Below are 26,275 nucleotides of genomic sequence, written 5' to 3' on the forward strand. Positions count from 1 at the left end.
TAAAATATTTAAATAGCTATTAAAAAATAACGGTCTGAGATAAAAAATTGAAAATTTAGGATTGTATGTATCTTTTGCTTCTACATCTCATAAAAATAGTAAAAAACGGTTTTTCCAAAAATTAAAAAAATATATCAAGGGGGGCAACACCCCTTATGACGTACGGGTATGAAACTCCCATATTATCCTATTCCCAGACCGCTAGAATATACATGTAAATTTTCATAAAAATCTGTTCAGTTCGTTCTCGAGTTATAAATGGTGTAACTAACACAACCTCGACTTTCTTTTATATATATAGTGTAAATATTTTAAATGGCTATTAAAAAAATAACGGTCTGAGATAAAAAATTGAAAATTTTAGGATTGTATGTATCTTTTGCTTCTACATCTCATAAAAATAGTAAAAAACGGTTTTTCCAAAAATTAAAAAAAATATATCAGGGGGGCAACACCCCTTATGACGTACGGTATGAAACTCCATATTATCCTATTCCCAGACCGCTAGAATATACATGTAAAATTTCATAAAAATCTGTTCAGTCGTTCTCGAGTTATAAATGGTGTAACTAACACAACCTCGACTTTCTTTTATATATATAGATGTAAAAATATTTAAATGGCTATTAAAAAATAACGGTCTGAGATAAAAAAATTGAAAATTTAGGATTGTATGTATCTTTTGCTTCTACATCTCATAAAATAGTAAAAAACGGTTTTTCCAAAAATTAAAAAAATATATCAAGGGGGGCAACACCCCTTATGACGTACGGGTATGAAAACTCCATATTATCCTATTCCCAGACCGCTAGAATATACATGTAAAATTTCATAAAAATCTGTTCAGTCGTTCTCGAGTTATAAATGGTGTAACTAACACAACCTCGACTTTCTTTTATATATATAGATGTAAAATATTTAAATGGCTATTAAAAAATAACGGTCTGAGATAAAAAATTGAAAATTTAGGATTGTATGTATCTTTTGCTTCTACATCTCATAAAAATATTAAAAAACGGTTTTTCCAAAAATTAAAAAAAATATATCAGGGGGGCAACACCCCTTATGACGTACGGGTATGAAACTCCATATTATCCTATTCCCAGACCGCTAGAATATACATGTAAAATTTCATAAAATCTGTTCAGTCGTTCTCGAGTTATAAATGGTGTAACTAACACAACCTCGACTTTCTTTTATATATATAGATGTCAAATATTTAAATAGCTATTAAAAAATAACGGTCTGAGATAAAAAATTGAAAATTTAGGGATTGTATGTATCTTTTGCTTCTACATCTCATAAAAATAGTAAAAAACGGTTTTTCCAAAAATTAAAAAAATATATCAAGGGGGCAACACCCCTTATGACGTACGGGTATGAAACTCCATATTATCCTATTCCCAGACCGCTAGAATATACATGAAAATTTCATAAAAATCTGTTCAGTCGTTCTCGAGTTATAAATGGTGTAACTAACACAACCTCGACTTTCTTTTATATATATAGATGTAAAATATTTAAATGGCTATTAAAAAATAACGGTCTGAGATAAAAAATTGAAAATTAGGATTGTATGTATCTTTTGCTTCTACATCTCATAAAAATAGTAAAAAACGGTTTTTCCAAAAATTAAAAAAATATATCAGGGGGGGCAACACCCCTTATGACGTACGGGTATGAAACTCCATATTATCCTATTCCCAGACCGCTAGAATATACATGTAAAATTTCATAAAAATCTGTTCAGCTCGTTCTCGAGTTATAAATGGTGTAACTAACACAACCATCGACTTTCTTTTATATATATAGATGTAAAATATTTAAAATGGCTATTAAAAAAATAACGGTCTGAGATAAAAAATTGAAAATTTTAGGATTGTATGTATCTTTGCTTCTACATCTCATAAAAATAGTAAAAAACGGTTTTTCCAAAAATTAAAAAAATATATCAAGGGGGGGCAACACCCCTTATGACGTACGGGTATGAAACTCCATATTATCCTATTCCCAGACCGCTAGAATATACATGTAAAAATTCATAAAAATCTGTTCAGTCGTTCTCGAGTTATAAATGGTGTAACTAACACAACCTCGACTTTCTTTTATATATATAGATGTAAAATATTTAAATGGCTATTAAAAAATAACGGTCTGAGATAAAAAATTGAAAATTTAGGATTGTATGTATCTTTTGCTTCTACATCCTCATAAAAATAGTAAAAAATCGGTTTTTTCCAAAAATTAAAAAAATATATCAGGGGGGGCAACACCCCTTATGACGTACGGGTATGAAACTCCATATTATCCTATTCCCAGACCGCTAGAATATACATGTAAAATTTCATAAAAATCTGTTCAGTCGTTCTCGAGTTATAAATTGGTGTAACTAACACAACCTCGACTTTCTTTTATATATATAGGATGTAAAATATTTAAATAGCTATTAAAAATAACGGTCTGAATAAAAAATTGAAAATTTAGGATTGTATGATCTTTTGCTTCTACATCTCATAAAAAATAGTAAAAAACGGTTTTTCCAAAAATTAAAAAAAATATATCAAGGGGGGGCAACACCCCTTATGACGTACGGGTATGAAACTCCCATATTATCCTATTCCCAGACCGCTAGAATATACATGTAAATTTCATAAAAATCTGTTCAGTTCCGGTTCTCGGAGTATAAATGGTGTAACTAACACAACCTCGACTTTCTTTTATATATATAGATGTAAAATATTTAAATGGCTATTAAAAAAATAACGGTCTGAGATAAAAAATTGAAAATTTAGGATTGTATGTATCTTTTGCTTCTACATCTCATAAAAATAGTAAAAAACGGTTTTTTCCAAAAATTAAAAAAATATATCAGGGGGGGCAACACCCCTTATGACGTACGGTATGAAACTCCATATTATCCTATTCCCAGACCGCTAGAATATACATGTAAAATTTCATAAAAATCTGTTCAGTTCGTTCTCGAGTTATAAATGGTGTAACTAACACAACCTCGACTTTCTTTTATATATATAGATGTAAAATATTTAAATGGCTATTAAAAATAACGGTCTGAGATAAAAAATTGAAAATTTTAGGATTGTATGTATCTTTTGCTTCTACATCTCATAAAAATAGTAAAAAAACGGTTTTTCCAAAAATTAAAAAAATATATCAAAGGGGGGCAACACCCCTTATGACGTACGGGTATGAAACTCCATATTATCCTATTCCCAGACCGCTAGAATATACATGTAAAATTTCATAAAAATCTGTCAGCCCTCGTTCTCGAGTTATAAATGGTGTAACTAACACAACCTCGACTTTCTTTTATATATATAGATGTAAAATATTTAAATGGCTATTAAAAAATAACGGTCTGAGATAAAAATTGAAAATTTAGGATTGTATGTATCTTTTGCTTCTACATCTCATAAAAATAGTAAAAAACGGTTTTTCCAAAAATTAAAAAAATATATCAAGGGGGGCAACACCCCTTATGACGTACGGGTATGAAACTCCATATTATCCTATTCCCAGACCGCTAAGAATATACATGTAAAATTTCATAAAAATCTGTTCAGTCGTTCTCGAGTATAATGGTGTAACTAACACAACCTCGACTTTCTTTTATATATATAGATGTAAAATATTTAAATGGCTATTAAAAAAATAACGGTCTGAGAATAAAAAAATTGAAAATTTAGGATTGTATGTATCTTTTGCTTCTACATCTCATAAAAATAGTAAAAAACGGTTTTTCAAAAATTAAAATAATATATCAAGGGGGGGCAACACCCCTTATGACGTACGGGTATGAAACTCCATATTATCCTATTCCAGACCGCTAGAATATACATGTAAAATTTCATAAAAATCTGTTCAGTCGTTCTCGAGTTATAAATGGTGTAACTAACACAACCTCGACTTTCTTTTATATATATAGATGTAAAATATTTAAATGGCTATTAAAAAAATAACGGTCCTGAGATAAAAAATTGAAAATTTAGGATTGTATGTATCTTTTGCTTCTACATCTCATAAAAAATAGTAAAAAACGGTTTTTCCAAAAATTAAAAAAATATATCAAGGGGGGGCAAACACCCCTTATGACGTACGGGTATGAAACTCCATATTATCCTATTCCCAGACCGCTAGAATATACATGTAAAATTTCATAAAAATCTGTTCAGCTCGTTCTCGAGTTATAAATGGTGTAACTAACACAACCTCGACTTTCTTTTATATATATAGATGTAAAATATTTAAATAGGCTACTAAAAAATAACGGTCTGAGATAAAAAATTGAAAATTAGGATTGTATGTATCTTTTGCTTCTACATCTCATAAAAATAGTAAAAAAAACGGTTTTTCCAAAAATTAAAAAAATATATCAAGGGGGGGCAACACCCCTTATGACGTACGGGTATGAAACTCCATATTATCCTATTCCCAGACCGCTAGAATATACATGTAAAATTTCATAAAAATCTGTTCAGCTCGTTCTCGAGTTATAAATGGTGTAACTAACACAACCTCGACTTTCTTTTATATATATAGATGTAAAATATTTAAATGGCTATTAAAAAAATAACGGTCTGAGATAAAAAATTGAAAATTTAGGATTGTATGTATCTTTTGCTTCTACATCTCATAAAAATAGTAAAAAACGGTTTTTTCCAAAAATTAAAAAAATATATCAAGGGGGGCAACACCCCTTATGACGTACGGGTATGAAACTCCATATTATCCTATCCCAGACCGCTAGATTATACATGTAAAATTTCATAAAAATCTGTTCAGTCGTTCTCGAGTTATAAATGGTGTAACTAACACAACCTCGACTTTCTTTTATATATATAGATGTAAAAATATTTAAATGGCTATTAAAAAATAACGGTCTGAGATAAAAAAATTGAAAATTTAGGGATTGTATGTATCTTTTGCTTCTACATCTCATAAAAATAGTAAAAAACGGTTTTTCCAAAAATTAAAAAAATATATCAAGGGGGGGCAACACCCCCTTATGACGTACGGGTATGAAACTCCATATTATCCTATTCCCAGACCGCTAGAATATACATGTAAAATTTCATAAAAATCTGTTTCAGTCGTTCTCGAGTTATAAATGGTGTAACTAACACAACCTCGACTTTCTTTTATATATATAGATGTAAAATATTTAAATGGCTATTAAAAAATAACGGTCTGAGATAAAAAATTGAAAATTTAGGATTGTATGTATCTTTTGCTTCTACATCTCATAAAAATAGTAAAAAACGGTTTTTCCAAAAATTAAAAAAATATATCAAGGGGGGCAACACCCCTTATGACGTACGGGTATGAAACTCCATATTATCCTATTCCCAGACCGCTAGAATATACATGTAAAATTTCATAAAAATCTGTTCAGTCGTTCTCGAGTTATAAATGGTGTAACTAACACAACCTCGACTTTCCTTTTATATATATAGATGTAAAAATATTTAAATAGCTATTAAAAAAATAACGGTCTGAGATAAAAAATGAAAATTTAGGATTGTATGTATCTTTTGCTTCTACATCTCATAAAAATAGTAAAAAACGGTTTTTCCCAAAAATTAAAAAAATATATCAAGGGGGGGCAACACCCCTTATGGACGTACGGGTATGAAACTCCATATTATCCTATTCCCAGACCGCTAGAATATACATGTAAAATTTCATAAAAATCTGTTCAGTCGTTCTCGAGTTATAAATGGTGTAACTAACACAACCTCGACTTTCTTTTATATATATAGATGTAAAATATTTAAATGGCTATTAAAAAATAACGGTCTGAGATAAAAAATTGAAAATTTAGGATTGTATGTATCTTTTGCTTCTACATCTCATAAAAATAGTAAAAAAACGGTTTTTCCAAAAATTAAAAAAATATATCAGGGGGGCAACACCCCCTTATGACGTACGGGTATGAAACTCCATATTATCCTATTCCCAGACCGCTAGAATATACATGTAAAATTTCATAAAAATCTGTTCAGTCGTTCTCGAGTTATAAATGGTGTAACTAACACAACCTCGACTTTCTTTTATATATATAGATGTAAAATATTTAAATGGCTATTAAAAAATAAACGGTCTGAGATAAAAAATTGAAAATTTAGGATTGTATGTATCTTTTGCTTCTACATCTCATAAAAATAGTAAAAAACGGTTTTTTCCAAAAATTAAAAAAATATATCAAGGGGGGCAACACCCCTTATGACGTACGGGTATGAAACTCCATATTATCCTATTCCCAGACCGCTAGAATATACATGTAAAATTTCATAAAAATCTGTTCAGTCGTTCTCGAGTTATAAATGTGTAACTAACACAACCTCGACTTTCTTTTATATATATAGATGTAAAATATTTAAATAGCTATTAAAAAATAACGTCTGAGATAAAAAATTGAAAATTTAGGATTGTATGTATCTTTTGCTTCTACATCTCATAAAAATAGTAAAAAACGGTTTTTCCAAAAATTAAAAAAATATATCAAGGGGGGCAACACCCCTTATGACGTACGGGTATGAAACTCCATAATATCTATTCCCAGACCGCTAGAATTTACATGTAAAATTTCATAAAAATCTGTTCAGTTCGTTCTCGAGTTATAAATGGTGTAACTAAACACAACCTCGACTTTCTTTTATATATATAGATGTAAAATATTTAAATGGCTATTAAAAAATAACGGTCTGAGATAAAAAATTGAAAATTTAGGATTGTATGTATCTTTTGCTTCTACATCTCATAAAAATAGTAAAAAACGGTTTTTCCAAAATTAAAAAAATATATCAGGGGGGGCAACACCCCTTATGACGTACGGGTATGAAACTCCATATTATCCTATTCCCAGACCGCTAGAATATACATGTAAAATTTCATAAAAATCTGTTCAGTCGTTCTCGAGTTATAAATGGTGTAACTAACACAACCTCGACTTTCTTTTATATATATAGATGTAAAATATTTAAATGGCTATTAAAAAATAACGGTCTGAGATAAAAAATTGAAAATTTAGGATTGTATGTATCTTTTGCTTCTACATCTCATAAAAATAGTAAAAAACGGTTTTTCCAAAAATTAAAAAAATATATCAAGGGGGGGCAACACCCCTTATGACGTACGGGTATGAAACTCCATATTATCCTATTCCCAGACCGCTAGAATATACATGTAAAATTTCATAAAAATCTGTTCAGTCGTTCTCGAGTTATAAATGGTGTAACTAACACAACCTCGACTTTCTTTTATATATATAGGATGTAAAATATTTAAATGGCTATTAAAAAATAACGGTCTGAGATAAAAAATTGAAAATTTAGGATTGTATGTATCTTTTGCTTCTACATCTCATAAAAATAGTAAAAAACGGTTTTTCCAAAAATTAAAAAAATATATCAGGGGGGGCAACACCCCTTATGACGTACGGGTATGAACTCCATATTATCCTATTCCCAGACCGCTAGAATATACATGTAAAATTTCATAAAAATCTGTTCAGTCGTTCTCGAGTTATAAATGGTGTAACTAACACAACCTCGACTTTCTTTTATATATATAGATGTAAAATATTTAAATAGCTATTAAAAAATAACGGTCTGAGATAAAAAATTGAAAATTTAAGGATTGTATGTATCTTTTGCTTCTACATCTCATAAAAATAGTAAAAAACGGTTTTTCCAAAAATTAAAAAAATATATCAAGGGGGGCAACACCCCTTATGACGTACGGGTATGAAACTCCATATTATCCTATTCCCAGACCGCTAGAATATACATGTAAAATTTCATAAAAATCTGTTCAGTCGTTCTCGAGTTATAAATGGTGTAACTAACACAACCTCGACTTTCTTTTATATATATAGATGTAAAATATTTAAATGGCTATTAAAAAATAACGGTCTGAGATAAAAAATTGAAAATTTAGGATTGTATGTATCTTTTGCTTCTACATCTCATAAAAATAGTAAAAAACGGTTTTTCCAAAAATTAAAAAAATATATCAAGGGGGGGCAACACCCCTTATGACGTACGGGTATGAAACTCCATATTATCCTATTCCCAGACCGCTAGAATATACATGTAAAATTTCATAAAAATCTGTTCAGTCGTTCTCGAGTTATAAATGGTGTAACTAACACAACCTCGACTTTTCTTTTATATATATAGATGTAAAATATTTAAATGGCTATTAAAAAATAACGGTCTGAGATAAAAAATTGAAAATTTAGGATTGTATGTATCTTTTGCTTCTACATCTCATAAAAATAGTAAAAAAACGGTTTTTCCAAAAATTAAAAAAAATATATCAAGGGGGGGCAACACCCCTTATGACGTACGGGTATGAAAACTCCATATTATCCTATTCCCAGACCCGCTAGAATATACATGTAAAATTTCATAAAAATCTGTTCAGTCGTTCTCGAGTTATAAATGGTGTAACTAACACAACCTCGACTTTCTTTTATATATATAGATGTAAAATATTTAAATGGCTATTAAAAAATAACGGTCTGAGATAAAAAATTGAAAATTTAGGATTGTATGTATCTTTTGCTTCTACATCTCATAAAAATAGTAAAAAACGGTTTTTCCAAAAAATTAAAAAAATATATCAAGGGGGGCAACACCCCTTATGACGTACGGGTATGAAACTCCATATTATCCTATTCCCAGACCGCTAGAATATACATGTAAAATTTCATAAAAATCTGTTCAGTCGTTCTCGAGTTATAAATGGTGTAACTAACACAACCTCGACTTTCTTTTATATATATAGATGTAAAATATTTAAATGGCTATTAAAAAATAACGGTCTGAGATAAAAAATTGAAAATTTAGGATTGTATGTATCTTTTGCTTCTACATCTCATAAAAATAGTAAAAAACGGTTTTTCCCAAAAATTAAAAAAATATATCAGGGGGGGCAACACCCCTTATGACGTACGGGTATGAAACTCCATATTATCCTATTCCCAGACCGCTAGAATATACATGTAAAATTTCATAAAAATCTGTTCAGTCGTTCTCGAGTTATAAATGGTGTAACTAACACAACCTCGACTTTCTTTTATATATATAGATGTAAAATATTTAAATAGGCTATTAAAAAATAACGGTCTGAGATAAAAAATTGAAAATTTAGGATTGTATGTATCTTTTGCTTCTACATCTCATAAAAATAGTAAAAAACGGTTTTTTCCAAAAATTAAAAAAATATATCAAGGGGGGCAACACCCCTTATGACGTACGGGTATGAAACTCCATATTATCCTATTCCCAGACCGCTAGAATATACATGTAAAATTTCATAAAAATCTGTTCAGTCGTTCTCGAGTTATAAATGGTGTAACTAACACAACCTCGACTTTCTTTTATATATATAGATGTAAAATATTTAAATGGCTATAAAAAAATAACGGTCTGAGATAAAAAATTGAAAATTTAGGATTGTATGTATCTTTTGCTTCTACATCTCATAAAAATAGTAAAAAACGGTTTTTCCAAAAATTAAAAAAATATATCAGGGGGGGGCAACACCCCTTATGACGTACGGGTATGAAACTCCATATTATCCTATTCCCAGACCGCTAGAATATACATGTAAAATTTCATAAAAATCTGTTCAGTCGTTCTCGAGTTATAAATGGTGTAACTAACACAACCTCGACTTTCTTTTATATATATAGATGTAAAATATTTAAATGGCTATTAAAAAATAACGGTCTGAGATAAAAAATTGAAAATTTAGGATTGTATGTATCTTTTGCTTCTACATCTCATAAAAATAGTAAAAAACGGTTTTTCCAAAAATTAAAAAAATATATCAAGGGGGGGGCAACACCCCTTATGACGTACGGGTATGAAACTCCATATTATCCTATTCCCAGACCGCTAGAATATACATGTAAAAATTTCATAAAAATCTGTTCAGTCGTTCTCGAGTTATAAATGGTGTAACTAACACAACCTCGACTTTCTTTTATATATATAGATGTAAAATATTTAAATGGCTATTAAAAAATAACGGTCTGAGATAAAAAATTGAAAATTTAGGATTGTATGTATCTTTTGCTTCTACATCTCATAAAAATAGTAAAAAACGGTTTTTTCCAAAAATTAAAAAAATATATCAGGGGGGGCAACACCCCTTATGACGTACGGGTATGAAACTCCATATTATCCTATTCCCAGACCGCTAGAATATACATGTAAAATTTCATAAAAATCTGTTCAGTCGTTCTCGAGTTATAAATGGTGTAACTAACACAACCTCGACTTTCTTTTATATATATAGATGTAAAATATTTAAATAGGCTATTAAAAAATAACGGTCTGAGATAAAAAATTGAAAATTTAGGATTGTATGTATCTTTTGCTTCTACATCTCATAAAAATAGTAAAAAACGGTTTTTTCCAAAAATTAAAAAAATTTATCAAGGGGGGGCAACACCCCTTATGACGTACGGGTATGAAACTCCATATTATCCTATTCCCCAGACCGCTAGAATATACATGTAAAATTTCATAAAAATCTGTTCAGTCGTTCTCGAGTTATAAATGGTGTAACTAACACAACCTCGACTTTCTTTTATATATATAGATGTAAAATATTTAAATGGCTATTAAAAAAAAACGGTCTGAGATAAAAAATTGAAAATTTAGGATTGTATGTATCTTTTGCTTCTACATCTCATAAAAATAGTAAAAAACGGTTTTTCCAAAAATTAAAAAAATATATCAGGGGGGCAACACCCCTTATGTCGTACGGGTATGAAACTCCATATTATCCTATTCCCAGACCGCTAGATATACATGTAAAATTTCATAAAAATCTGTTCAGTCGTTCTCGAGTTATAAATGGTGTAACTAACACAACCTCGACTTTCTTTTATATATATAGATGTAAAATATTTAAATGGCTATTAAAAAATAACGGTCTGAGATAAAAAATTGAAAATTTAGGATTGTATGTATCTTTTGCTTCTACATCTCATAAAAATAGTAAAAAACGGTTTTTCCAAAAATTAAAAAAATATATCAAGGGGGGCAACACCCCTTATGACGTACGGGTATGAAACTCCATATTATCCTATTCCCAGACCGCTAGAATATACATGTAAAATTTCATAAAAATCTGTTCAGTCGTTCTCGAGTTATAAATGGTGTAACTAACACAACCTCGACTTTCTTTTATATATATAGATGTAAAATATTTAAATGGCTATTAAAAAAATAACGGTCTGAGATAAAAAATTGAAAATTTAGGATTGTATGTATCTTTTGCTTCTACATCTCATAAAAATAGTAAAAAAACGGTTTTTCCAAAAATTAAAAAAAATATATCAGGGGGGGCAACACCCCTTATGACGTACGGGTATGAAACTGCTATATTATCCTATTCCCAGACCGCTAGAATATACATGTAAAATTTCATAAAAATCTGTTCAGTCGTTCTCGAGTTATAAATGGTGTAACTAACACAACCTCGACTTTCTTTTATATATATAGATGTAAAATATTTAAATGGCTATTAAAAAATAACGGTCTGAGATAAAAAATTGAAAATTTAGGATTGTATGTATCTTTTGCTTCTACATCTCATAAAAATAGTAAAAAACGGTTTTTCCAAAAATTAAAAAAATATATCAGGGGGGGGGCAACACCCCTTATGACGTACGGGTATGAAACTCCATATTATCCTATTCCCAGACCGCTAGAATATACATGTAAAATTTCATAAAAATCTGTTCAGTCGTTCTCGAGTTATAAATGGTGTAACTAACACAACCTCGACTTTCTTTTATATATATAGATGTAAAATATTTAATGGCTATTAAAAAATAACGGTCTGAGATAAAAAATTGAAAATTTAGGATTGTATGTATCTTTTGCTTCTACATCTCATAAAAATAGTAAAAAAACGGTTTTTTCCAAAAATTAAAAAAATATATCAGGGGGGGCAACACCCCTTATGACGTACGGGTATGAAACTCCATATTATCCTATTCCCAGACCGCTAGAATATACATGTAAAATTTCATAAAAATCTGTTCAGTCGTTCTCGAGTTATAAATGGTGTAACTAACACAACCTCGACTTTCTTTTATATATATAGATGTAAAATATTTAAATAGCTATTAAAAAATAACGGTCTGAGATAAAAAATTGAAAATTTAGGATTGTATGTATCTTTTGCTTCTACATCTCATAAAAATAGTAAAAAACGGTTTTTCCAAAAATTAAAAAAATATATCAGGGGGGGCAACACCCCTTATGACGTACGGGTATGAAACTCCATATTATCCTATTCCCAGACCGCTAGAATATACATGTAAAATTTCATAAAAATCTGTTCAGTCGTTCTCGAGTTATAAATGGTGTAACTAACACAACCTCGACTTTCTTTTATATAATAGATGTAAAATATTTAAATGGCTATTAAAAAATAACGGTCTGAGATAAAAAATTGAAAATTTAGGATTGTATGTATCTTTTGCTTCTACATCTCATAAAAATAGTAAAAAAAACGGTTTTTCCAAAAATTAAAAAAATATATCAGGGGGGGCAACACCCCTTATGACGTACGGGTATGAAAACTCCATATTATCCTATTCCCAGACCGCTAGAATATACATGTAAAATTTCATAAAAATCTGTTCAGTCGTTCTCGAGTTATAAATGGTGTAACTAACACAACCTCGACTTTCTTTTATATATATAGATGTAAAATATTTAAATGGCTATTAAAAAATAACGGTCTGAGATAAAAAATTGAAAATTTAGGATTGTATGTATCTTTTGCTTCTACATCTCATAAAAATAGTAAAAAACGGTTTTTCCAAAATTAAAAAATATATCAAGGGGGGGCAACACCCCTTATGACGTACGGGTATGAAACTCCATATTATCCTATTCCCAGACCGCTAGAATATACATGTAAAATTTCATAAAAATCTGTTCAGTCGTTCTCGAGTTATAAAATGGTGTAACTAACACAACCTCGACTTTCTTTTTATATATATAGATGTAAAATATTTAAATGGCTATTAAAAAATAACGGTCTGAGATAAAAAATTGAAAATTTAGGATTGTATGTATCTTTTGCTTCTACATCTCATAAAAATAGTAAAAAACGGTTTTTCCAAAAATTAAAAAAATATATCAGGGGGGGCAACACCCCTTATGACGTACGGGTATGAAACTCCATATTATCCTATTCCCAGACCGCTAGAATATACATGTAAAATTTCATAAAAATCTGTTCAGTCGTTCTCGAGTTATAAATGGTGTAACTAACACAACCTCGACTTTCTTTTATATATATAGATGTAAAATATTTAAATAGCTATTAAAAAATAACGGTCTGAGATAAAAAATTGAAATTTAGGATTGTATGTATCTTTTGCTTCTACATCTCATAAAAATAGTAAAAAACGGTTTTTCCAAAAATTAAAAAAATATATCAAGGGGGGGCAACACCCTTATGACGTACGGGTATGAAACTCCATATTATCCTATTCCCAGACCGCTAGAATATACATGTAAAATTTCATAAAAATCTGTTCAGTCGTTCTCGAGTTATAAATGGTGTAACTAACACAACCTCGACTTTCTTTTTATATATTATAGATGTAAAATAATTTAAATGGCTATTAAAAAATAACGGTCTGAGATAAAAAATTGAAAATTTAGGGATTGTATGTATCTTTTGCTTCTACATCTCATAAAAATAGTAAAAAACGGTTTTTCCAAAAAATTAAAAAAATATATCAGGGGGGGCAACACCCCTTATGACGTTACGGGTATGAAACTCCATATTATCCTATTCCCAGACCGCTAGAATATACATGTAAAATTTCATAAAAATCTGTTCAGTCGTTCTCGAGTTATAAATGGTGTAACTAACACAACCTCGACTTTCTTTTATATATATAGATGTAAAATATTTAAATGGCTATTAAAAAATAACGGTCTGAGATAAAAAATTGAAAATTTAGGATTGTATGTATCTTTTGCTTCTACATCTCATAAAAATAGTAAAAAACGGTTTTTCCAAAAATTAAAAAAATATATCAAGGGGGGCAACACCCCTTATGACGTACGGGTATGAAACTCCATATTATCCTATTCCCAGACCGCTAGAATATACATGTAAAATTTCATAAAAATCTGTTCAGTCGTTCTCGAGTTATAAATGGTGTAACTAACACAACCTCGACTTTCTTTTATATATATAGATGTAAAATATTTAAATGGCTATTAAAAAATAACGGTCTGAGATAAAAAATTGAAAATTTAGGATTGTATGTATCTTTTGCTTCTACATCTCATAAAAATAGTAAAAAACGGTTTTTCCAAAAATTAAAAAAATATATCAGGGGGGGCAACACCCCTTATGACGTACGGGTATGAAACTCCATATTATCCTATTCCCAGACCGCTAGAATATACATGTAAAATTTCATAAAAATCTGTTCAGTCGTTCTCGAGTTATAAATGGTGTAACTAACACAACCTCGACTTTCTTTTATATATATAGATGTAAAATATTTAAATAGCTATTAAAAAATAACGGTCTGAGATAAAAAATTGAAAATTTAGGATTGTATGTATCTTTTGCTTCTACATCTCATAAAAATAGTAAAAAACGGTTTTTCCAAAAATTAAAAAAATATATCAAGGGGGGCAACACCCCTTATGACGTACGGGTATGAAACTCCATATTATCCTATTCCCAGACCGCTAGAATATACATGTAAAATTTCATAAAAATCTGTTCAGTCGTTCTCGAGTTATAAATGGTGTAACTAACACAACCTCGACTTTCTTTTATATATATAGATGTAAAATATTTAAATGGCTATTAAAAAATAACGGTCTGAGATAAAAAATTGAAAATTTAGGATTGTATGTATCTTTTGCTTCTACATCTCATAAAAATAGTAAAAAACGGTTTTTCCAAAAATTAAAAAAATATATCAGGGGGGGCAACACCCCTTATGACGTACGGGTATGAAACTCCATATTATCCTATTCCCAGACCGCTAGAATATACATGTAAAATTTCATAAAAATCTGTTCAGTCGTTCTCGAGTTATAAATGGTGTAACTAACACAACCTCGACTTTCTTTTATATATATAGATGTAAAATATTTAAATGGCTATTAAAAAATAACGGTCTGAGATAAAAAATTGAAAATTTAGGATTGTATGTATCTTTTGCTTCTACATCTCATAAAAATAGTAAAAAACGGTTTTTCCAAAAATTAAAAAAATATATCAAGGGGGGCAACACCCCTTATGACGTACGGGTATGAAACTCCATATTATCCTATTCCCAGACCGCTAGAATATACATGTAAAATTTCATAAAAATCTGTTCAGTCGTTCTCGAGTTATAAATGGTGTAACTAACACAACCTCGACTTTCTTTTATATATATAGATGTAAAATATTTAAATGGCTATTAAAAAATAACGGTCTGAGATAAAAAATTGAAAATTTAGGATTGTATGTATCTTTTGCTTCTACATCTCATAAAAATAGTAAAAAACGGTTTTTCCAAAAATTAAAAAAATATATCAGGGGGGGCAACACCCCTTATGACGTACGGGTATGAAACTCCATATTATCCTATTCCCAGACCGCTAGAATATACATGTAAAATTTCATAAAAATCTGTTCAGTCGTTCTCGAGTTATAAATGGTGTAACTAACACAACCTCGACTTTCTTTTATATATATAGATTAGGAAATATGTATGGTCACAAGCTCGAGCTTAGCTGCGCTCGGCTCGGCCCGTTTGAGGAGCCGAGCTTCAAGCTTAAGACGGTTTGTTTCTTGCGAACCGAGCTTCGAGCTAAATCAAATTTTTTTCGAGCCGAGTCTAGCTGAGTTCGAAACGAGCAGAGCTTTCCTTAACGAGCTTGTCAATATTTTAGCTAATACTTAATACATGTTCTAATTCATTTATTTCTGCTGCGACTGATACTTCTGTTTGAGAATAAGTAATTCAGACTATAAATATGTATTGTCAATATACAGTGTGTCCATAAAACATGGAATAAATTCCAGCCGAGCCCGGCTCGACTCGGTTCGAAATATTTGAGCCGAGCTGACACGAGCCACGAGCTCAACCTGCAGCCCGAAGTTCAAGCCGAGCTTGGCTCGAAAGTTAAAGCCGAGCTCAAGCTTGTCAAAAGCTCGGCTCGGCTAGAATCGAGTCCATCCCTATTGGAAAATTTTAAAATTTATACAATCACAATTAAAGCACCTTTCCGTACACAACTGCAAAGGAAAGGGGTATGATGGGGCAAGCGTTATGAGCGGTGTATATTCAGCCATAACTGACATTGAAAAAGAGCTTCCTGTGTTGATCGTGCATCCCATAATCTAAACCAGTAGAAGAACAAAACAGATTCTGCTATCAAGATAGGGAAATCAATGTGTTAGAGAGAGAAGTACCTTTCCAATGAGTAAGAGTGAGATAGATGCTGACGTCACAAGGAATCTTCCATAATGGAATCTACCATAGTTTAGCTAGATGGCGCCACCAATCCTCCATTTTTATTCCAATTCGCCATTTTTATTCAAATCCGCCATTTTTATTCCATTTCAGTATTTTTATTTAAATTCGCTATTTTTATTCCAATTTTCCTTGACATTACGTCAAAGAAATCTACCATAGTTTAGCTATTAGCCGCTAGATGACGCTATTTTTAAATTAAAATAGTGAATAAATTAAAAACAAAACAATTTTCCGTTCTGTGCTAGTCGCCACGCTCTTCTTCTTTTTGTCAACTGTCTATTCTTCTTCTTTTACATAATATGTTATTTAAGCCAGTCACGTGCAGAAATCTAAGCTCTACGTGTTGCATACTATATTTTATCTACGACCGATAATTTAGTATGCTTAAGCGATGGTGACATCTCGTTAGCATTGGTCTGATTGGAGATTGTGATACGGTAAAGGTGTGGGGGAGTATCGAATATGTTATTTAATCCATAAACTAACCGTTACGAGCTGCATACTATATTTTATCTACGACCATAAAATAAAGGTGTGGGGAGTATCGAATATGTTATTTAAACCAGTCACGTGTAGAAATCTAAGCTTTACGAGTTGCATACTATATTTTATCTACGACCGTAACATAATTTATGTTTAAGCGATGGTGTAATAGAAAAATTAAACATCATGTCATAAAGGCATTAGATATGTATTTTTACTAAAACAAATTTGTTAGTAGCGCCATGTCTTTGAGTGAGTACAGACATAAAGTTGAACAGTTTCAAGATAAACTCATTGAGTTACAGAAAGATATTAAAGTATATCAGGATTTAAGAAAAATTATCAAACAATTAGAGAACCTACATATTAGCGATAGAACATATCCACTAGGACATATTCAACCATGGACGATAACACCACCAGCGGAAACATGAAAAATGAAATTAATAATATATTCGCATTGACCTGTTTATTTTTAATGCCTGTATTTATTTTAATTTTAAAAATTATTTTTAAAAAAATTGTAAATAGAGGATTTGACACGTAATATAAAAATTTATGAGTAAATAAGGAGTTTTAATTAAGAGTCAATAGTTTTCTATACATTTTTATTATAAAACATAATTATACAGGTAATATCGTATTACAAAACCATTGACGTAGGCGATCCACGTTTCTTTCGGTACATAAAAACACTCCATTGGCGTGACAGGGGTTTGCATCAGGAGCAAATTTACAAACGCAAGGCGTATAATCAAATTTGCAGACATCAATAATTGTAGGAAAAACTCCAATCATATTACATTTCTGTTGTAAAAATCTGCTTTTTTGTTCTCCTCGAACGTAAATGTAATCGGCAGCATACAATAACTTGGATTCTAGTATTTGATTTATTTTGGAATATTCCACATCACCATTGGAATACCGAATGCCATGCACGTTTTTCTCCAAGAAGAATACTGTCTTCTTATCTTGATTAGTTAATGAAGTAAACGGTTGCGGAGACGTAAATATGTAATGATGTCGTTTAAAACCAATTTCAATGCTGAGTTCCTTGGGTACAAACCATCCATCTACCATAAATCCCTGTATGTCAACTAGAGCAATCCTCATGATTAAGCGTGATGATTGATACTGAGTAACGTACTCTTTAAACCTACTTAAATAATATTTTTGATAACTTCTGTTAGAGGAAAGTATTCGAGTAGGCTGTCGTGAACAATTAAACAGTAGGCTCGAGTGCCTGCCGGAAAACCTTCATCTGCTTCGATTTCCAGTTTAACATCAACGGTTCCTGATCTGAATGACGTATCATCCTGCTTGGAACAGTCAAAAACAAATAAGGCATATTTCTTGAAAGCAGCATAATCTAAGATGGGATGTTTTGTTGAGGAAAGAGTATAACTAGGAAAGAATTCCGTATAGTTATAGTGAGCTATAGCATAGTCATTTTTTGCAAAATCCAATTGCATTCTCTCGTTAGGCCAGTATTCTCCATTAATAACCAATCGCACGCTGGACATTCTAATGTGATCAAATAACGTTGGATCAGCGTGTATGTCATCTCGTTTAGAAGTTTGAAAAGCCACAATGACATAGCGTGGGCGTTCAACAGATGAAGTTGTCTTTACACTCCATATCTCGCGTCGAGATCCTGACGTAAGTGAAGGTAGTTCATTGAGCTCCCATTTACGGAAAGGTATAGTTATCGGCACATTATTCTTAATCGGAGTCATTAATTCAATTTTCATATCATCATTGGGAAAGACATGCTTGACCTTGAGTTCCATGCTGGAAACAGTTAAAGATACTGTTGTTGTTGTTGTAGCATTAGGTTCTTTCACTAGAATACAGTCTCTATCATTGCGTGCTCGAACAAATCGAAACACTTGACGGCCATAGGTTAATTTATTGTAGTCGTTGAAAATGTTGAATATATGTTTTATCGGAATCAGTAGACTAAAGTTGTCTCCCGATATATATGGATTATTCGGATAGTTCCATCCTGCAGTACTGAGAAACTTGGAATCTTCAGGAGTATAACATAACAAACTGCGAATAGTGCTAACTACACCTGGGTCTCTAACTATTTCCATATCATGTGAACTTTGGATATACGTACATGTATCAAACAAGAAAGCTCCAGCATTCGGTGCAAGAGAAACCACGCCATCACCTACTTTCTCTATACTTCCTTTAATTTCCAACAGCGTTTCGTGTATCGCAAAAAACGCATCTGATTGATTTATGATAAATTCGACAACGTCACTATTATTAAATGATTTGATGTATGGTGTATATGTACGAAATTCTTCTTTTCTAATAGTATTATCGAACAGAGGTTTTTGGTAAAGATCGAAAATATGAGGTTGAGGCTCCTGCTGTTGAACCCCCCGTCGAATGTATTGACGTTTTGACATCTTTCAGCTTTAATCCAATGGCAACAAGAAAGGCTTTATTGGCAGCAGACACGTCACGTTGCATGCAGGATCTGCGTGAGACTAATGGATATTGACTTGTAGAGTTTTGTTTTATAATTAAACCCATCTATATCGTTTCCTTAAAATCCAAATGGAGCGTACTTTTCTCTCCTCTAAAGTTAACAGGTCTTAATTCCTGATCGACTATACTAACAGTAATTTTGGTAATTTCACGTATACTGCTGCTTATTGGTATGTATATAGGGTTATGAGGACGTTCATCAATAGAAAAACCTGGATCAACATTTATCGGAAAATGCAGAATGGTGTGTACAGGTCTGTCTTCGTAGAAGGCTCCTTCAGTAATGTTGCATTCAAATAGTAGACTTGATACTTTTATAATATTTACAGGTTGGTCTGAAGAATGCATTTTTCCTGATTTTAACACTCTATTTGAGGAGAAACCCAATAATTTACCAAGACTATCTTCTTTCTCGAAAGTAATGGTATGATCTTGACAGAAAATTTCACATTTAAGCGTATTGTTGTTCGGTTTTAAAGTGAACTCCTGAACCGAATTGTATATACCCATTAATTTATTTCGAATGTATGCTTCGATATCGGTAATTTCATACGATCCTGATGGAATTTCGATATAACGCAACTTTGTACGATCATTCTGCTCATAGAAATAAAACTTTTCACCATCAATGTTTGGAATTGAATTAAATGTATGAAATCCCAACACTGCTACATAATACTGCCGTAGCGGATCAAGCACAAGAGGCACTTGAGGAGTAAACAAAAACTCGTTTGTAGTACTTGTTAGGGTCAATAATCGAGACATGACTGATAGGAGGTAAAAGGTGCAGTAAGTTAAATACCAAAATATGTTAAACATTTCTTTATTTTTCTTAGAATAATGTTACATGTTTTTCTTGTTTTATTTATATTTTGTTCATAATACGGTATTCTACAAAATACACATACACTTTCCATCGTCCCACAAACATCGCACCATACGTGTTTCTTATAGTCTTTCTTGCAAGGTAAATAATATTCTAGTGCATGGCGAATATCTTGTGGTAATTCATACCAGACATCAGCGCTTATATTTTCCATTATACAGAAACTTTAAGCACAAATGTCCACAGTTTATTTGATTATAACTTTGATATTGATCGTTATTATAGGCAATTCTTCCACCATTCAAATAGGAAACTAGTTCTTGAGGTGGCTTCAAGCAACCATATGAATCAAAATACTCTATGTCTTTGTTTATCTTTCTGTAAGCTACCCAATGTGTACCAGGGTTTGTTGAAATATCGAGATTAATTATAGCACATTCATGTTTATGAGGGTAACGAGGTAAATTATCCCTCATAAACACACCACGAAAATTTGGAATTATAAGTAGTTTAACAAATTTATTCAAGTCCACATTGGTTAAAGGTCTATTAGGTAGCTTCAGCGGTAGTTTTTTGACTTTTTTAAATATAATCCAAAGCCTCCTTTAGCGTTTTTTCGAAGGTATAATCCTTTGCCTAGATGCTCCATAGCTTTATTATGACGTTTGTCCTCTTCTAGTTTCTTTTGAGCATTCTTTGAATCAATTACAGTCTTTGCGATGGCACTTGCACCACCAGCCAAACTACCAAGAGCTGATAAGCCTGCAAAGATGGGGATTAAAGGTAAAATACCACCAGATTTTGATTCGAATGGAATGATTCTTGGAACTCGTACATTTCTTTTCCCACCTATATTCTTCACGGCTGTTCTAGCTGCTGCAAGTGCAACTAGGGCTGATTTACGCAAATTTGGTGACGGAGGAGTTCGTTTCAACGTTCTGATAATTGGTTGTAGCACGTGTCGCTTAAATGAACCAACACCTTTACCACGTTTCATACCCATACCTAGTTTTCGTTTAACTTTCATTGCTGTAGTAGTCAACCAGGCAGTGGCTTTTTCACTCAAAGATGCGTCGTTTGCTGTAACTCGTTCCCACGCTTTGTTTTCCAATACCCAATCTGCTTTATGTCTATCTTTCAATGAATTACTATGAGAATATGCAATATCATGATCTCTCGCAGCTCGATCTAATGGATTTATCCCTGGATCTCCACGAGCTAGACGTTTCTGTAATTTAGTTCCAGGTCCTAGATACTGGTAACCAGGGGCATGCAATTCAAACGGTATATTGTTGATCAGAGAATTCAACACTCCTTCACCTTGAACGACTAACATTGAAATGAATCGCTTCTTGAAAAATTTCTTTATATAACCAAGCGAATAAAATACATCTTAATCACAATATGAAGGTCATTCAACAAGATACGACACTAGCAGTGGAGAACTTGGATTTTGTCGATAACGTGACAAGAATCAGTAAACATGGTGTATTGCTACCACATTCTTTTCGTGCTATCGTATGTGGCCCAAGCGGATGTGGAAAAACGAATGCTATGCTGGCATTACTGTTTGATCTAAATGGCGCTAAATTCAAAAATGTTTACGTATATTCAAAATCGTTGTTTCAACCCAAGTATCAGTTTTTGAAGGAAGTGTTGGAATCTGTGAAAGAGGTTGGCTATTTTCCATTTAAAGACAATGATGCCGTAATAAGTCCTGGCGAAGCTAAACCAAACTCAGTATTCATATTTGATGACATATCTACGGATCCACAACAAACAATACGTGAATATTACTGTATGGGAAGACATAAAGATATCGATTGTGCATACATATGTCAATCATACAGTAGAGCAGGCAAACAACTCCTGCGTGATAATGCCAACCTTATTGTATTGTTTAAACAGGATGAGCTCAATTTAAAACACGTCTTTGATGATCACGTCTCACCTGACATGACATTTGTTCAATTTAAAAAAATTTGTTCTGAATGTTGGGAGGATAAGTATGGCACGTTCGTAATTGTTAAGGATTTCGATATTTCTAACGGACGATATCGTTTAGGCTTCGACAAGTTTATAAAATTGTAGTTATGATCGAAATACACGCATTCCATAACAACATGTTAGACAAAGAGGTAGCTGCACGCAAGCGTAAAGTTGCTGAATTAGCTCAAGTCATTCGCAAAAAGTATTTGGCATTAAAGCTAGGTAGGACAGAACAAGACGATACGCTAAATAAACTCTTTGAACCCATAACTAAACCACTAAAAGATATTGCACAATCCTCACATCATGCTACTAATAACAAGCTTAAACACGTCAAAAAGGAAGAGATGAAATCAGAAGAAGAGGTGAAAAAAGAAGATAGCGATAACGATGTATTTTCCGATACAGTATCAACGAATCATGAAAATGAAGATTTAAAACAATATAAAGAATTAAATAATACTGAAGTTCATCACAATTCCATAGGCCATCTTAACGGTGCAACTGCAGAAAAATATCTTAATATTGTCAAACCGTTGTTTAAACCTAAAAAAGCAAAGAAGCAATCACCGAAAATTAAATCTACTAGATTAAAGAAACAGTCTCTCGAAGGTCAAGAGAAAGCGACTCGTTCACCACCGAAAACTCGGTCTACTACATCAAAGAAATCACCTTTAGAAGTAGTAAAAGCAACTCGTTCATCATCGTCAGCAACTTCATCTACCTCCAAAGGATCAGGGTTCATCGATGCTTCTCATTTGATTTACAACGATAATCCTATTGAATATGTATATTGGGATGATCCAAATGAACTATGTGATAGACTCGAATTGTTGATTGCTTCCCAAGAAGCAGGAAACACATCCCATAGTAACGAAATTGTTGCCATTATCAACGAATTACGTGAAGCAGATATTATATATTAATGTTAGGTCAGATTAGACATCATTTCCAACATGAGTGTTGATAAGTTTGGTCGTCATCATTATCGTTCTAATGAACAAGCTATTCAAAAGCTGCGTGAAGGCTTCAAACAATCCATTTTAGATTTACAAAACCAGATACATGCAGTAAATAAGGATATTAAACGAGATCCTCCTGTATCAGGTATACATCTTTCCAACAAGAAATATGTAGATGACCACATTGCAAATATAAAAAATTTTCTGCGAAAAGAGATTACCTTGATGCAAAAAGAATATAGTTCAAAAGATACTCAACTTGAACAAAAAATTTCTGACTTTCAAAACTCCATCGGGAAGATTGAAAGCAATTTTAATAAAAAAAATAATGAGTTATCTGATGCAAATAAACTGGCTGTCTTGAAAATATCTGATTTAACAAAAGAAATGAATGATTTACAAAAAGCAGTAAGTATCCAGAATGTAATAAAACAAGAATCTGTTGGAGAAAATACCGTGACAGTAGATAGGATTAACAAGGCATTGAATCTACAAAAAGCTACAGAAAATACCTTGACAGTAAATAAGACTAACAAGAGAATAAATCAAATGTTGTCCTGAAAAATAATTTCCCATCGAAAATACTTAATAAATCAAATGTAACCTACATTACAGAACGCAGTAGATAACATTACTTCATGGGACAATCGTCTTAAGTTTAAATTCGTAATGTCTAAAGAAAAACAACAATTGGTCAACGAATTACATAAACCAGCACGAAAAAATTATCCTCGTCGACGAACCGTCATTAAAGGACTAGATGATTTATGGCAAATGGATATTGCTGAGATGAGATCCTATGCCAATCAAAATAAATCTTACAAGCTCATTCTTGTCGTAATTGACTGTTTTTCAAAATTTGTGTGGACTCGACCATTAAAGACAAAAACAGGGGAGGAAATAACAAAGACGTTTGCAGATATTTTAAATCAAACTCAACGAGTTCCGAAAAATTTACAAACAGACCAAGGTACAGAATTTTTCAATTCCAAGTTTCAAAACCTCATAAGAAAACATGGTATTAATCACTATAATACCTTTAGTGTTAAAAAAGCAGCCATATGTGAACGAATTATTCGAACATTGAAGGAAAAACTTTACAAGTATTTCAGTCTTAATGGTACTTACAAATGGATAGATACATTGCCTCAAATTACAAAAGACTACAATAACACGAAACACAGCAAAATTCGACTTAGACCTATTGATGTTAATAAATCTAACGAAAAAGAAATCTTACGAAAATATTACACTCACTTGAAAATATCAGGTACAAGAAAATTGAAAGTTGGTGATATGGTGCGTATTAGTAAAAATAAACACCTTTTTGATAAGGGATATAAGCCAAATTGGACAACAGAACTATTTAAAATTACTGAAATTAAAATAACAAATCCCACAACATATTTGATTGAAGATATGACTGGAGCGCCTATTAGAGGAGGATTCTACGAAGAAGAATTACAGAAAACAAAAAATACAGACATTTACTTAATTGAAAAAGTATTGCACAGACGCGGAAATAAGATGTATGTTCAATGGCTGGGTCTCGATAATAAACATAATAGTTGGATTAATAATAAAGATGTGGTTTAGTACTTTTTAATGCGAATGCAACCTTGAAGAGGAGGGACGCAATATAAAAGACTGCTCAGCAACCTCGCTCTCAGTTAGTTCACCTCACTCTTCAACATGAGTTCTCAAGATAGTGGTTATAGTTCATCAAGTTCTGTGGTATTCGATGATTCATCAAGTGAAATCAATTATGGTGCCGAACTAGACCAAGTTTTAGCAAAATTCGAAGAAGCTGCGAAGAATGAACCATACTACTTGTTAGAAGCCTCATTTCCACTAGATAGTTACATAATTAAAGTTGGTCTATCACCAGCTAGACAGTTTACGGCATCCGTCATTTTATGTCAACATGCCATAAAAGAAGAATTATTCGACGGTCGAAGAATTAGTATAGACAAATTTGAGTGGAGTGACATAATTAACCTGTTTTCACAAAAGGTGAATGATTTTTTCTATGCAGACGAGTTTGGTCCTGTCGAGTTTCAGTGTGGAGACTACTGCAAGATACGACAATTGGTGTTGGATTCAATAAAGTTCCTTGTTATTGAAAAACATGGTGTGGAATACTATTTAGATGAAAATGATGTTACGCAAATTCTTCAAGTACACCACAGTATAGTGACTCATCGCATATCGTTGTTGGAAAATTTAAACTTTCATGCATATTATACAAATGTTGTATATTTGTTGCAACAGAATTTTTGTACAGATACTAGTTTATGTGGTCCGTTTGAAGCTATGACTGCGTTTTGTGAAATTTCTCCAGCAGATACTTTGTTAAGCCATGCTATGAGAGAATATGTATATTATTATAAAATTAAAGTTGTAAATGACTTGAATAACTTTATTTGTTAATAAATATTATGTATTTAACACTTGTGTTTTATTTTCGCAATATATTTACAAAAGGATAATGAAAAAATAATATTGTACAATAGTCATTTTATTAAATATTACTGAGGAAAAGTGATTGTGTCTTTTCAATAGCCATACATATTTTTAATATCCAAGTAAATGCCCTCAGCGTCTTAAAGCGATTATATTTTTGCTAAAAAATTATGGTATATCACAATGCCCCCAGGGAAGCGTCTTAAAGGATTCTGGTATTAAATATCGTTTATCATCATAAGGACTTAGAGCCGTTTTTGTTTGCTCTATGCTGAATACTGAATGTTGATATGACCGAATACACCTTTGGTTTGTGCTTTTAATCTTGCATTCTTTTAAACAATTTTCAAAATCTTCAAATGTGATTATATTTTTGACTACATTATATTTTACACCTTTTGCTTTTTTGGTTATACCTAAATTTTGAATACCACAATCAATTTGTTCCTTATTTAGTTTCAGTTTTAAACGTTCTCTCTCTTTTTCTCT

The 26,275-nt window shown here is 31.6% G+C and overlaps 2 protein-coding genes across 2 annotated transcripts in view; one reads left to right on the forward strand and one right to left on the reverse strand.

Moving 5' to 3' along the window:
- Positions 1-26,275, forward strand: part of LOC114331767 (probable G-protein coupled receptor CG31760) — a 923,592-nt gene that overhangs the window by 194,797 nt on the left and 702,520 nt on the right. The window lies entirely within an intron of this gene.
- On the reverse strand, positions 18,205-19,464 carry LOC126890171 (uncharacterized). The gene has a single exon (XM_050659024.1). The coding sequence runs from the start codon at positions 19,462-19,464 to the stop codon at positions 18,205-18,207; it is 1,260 nt and encodes a 419-aa protein (XP_050514981.1).

This window comes from Diabrotica virgifera, chromosome 8, assembly GCF_917563875.1.
Source record: "Diabrotica virgifera virgifera chromosome 8, PGI_DIABVI_V3a".
NCBI classification, from domain to species: Eukaryota; Metazoa; Arthropoda; class Insecta; order Coleoptera; family Chrysomelidae; genus Diabrotica; species Diabrotica virgifera.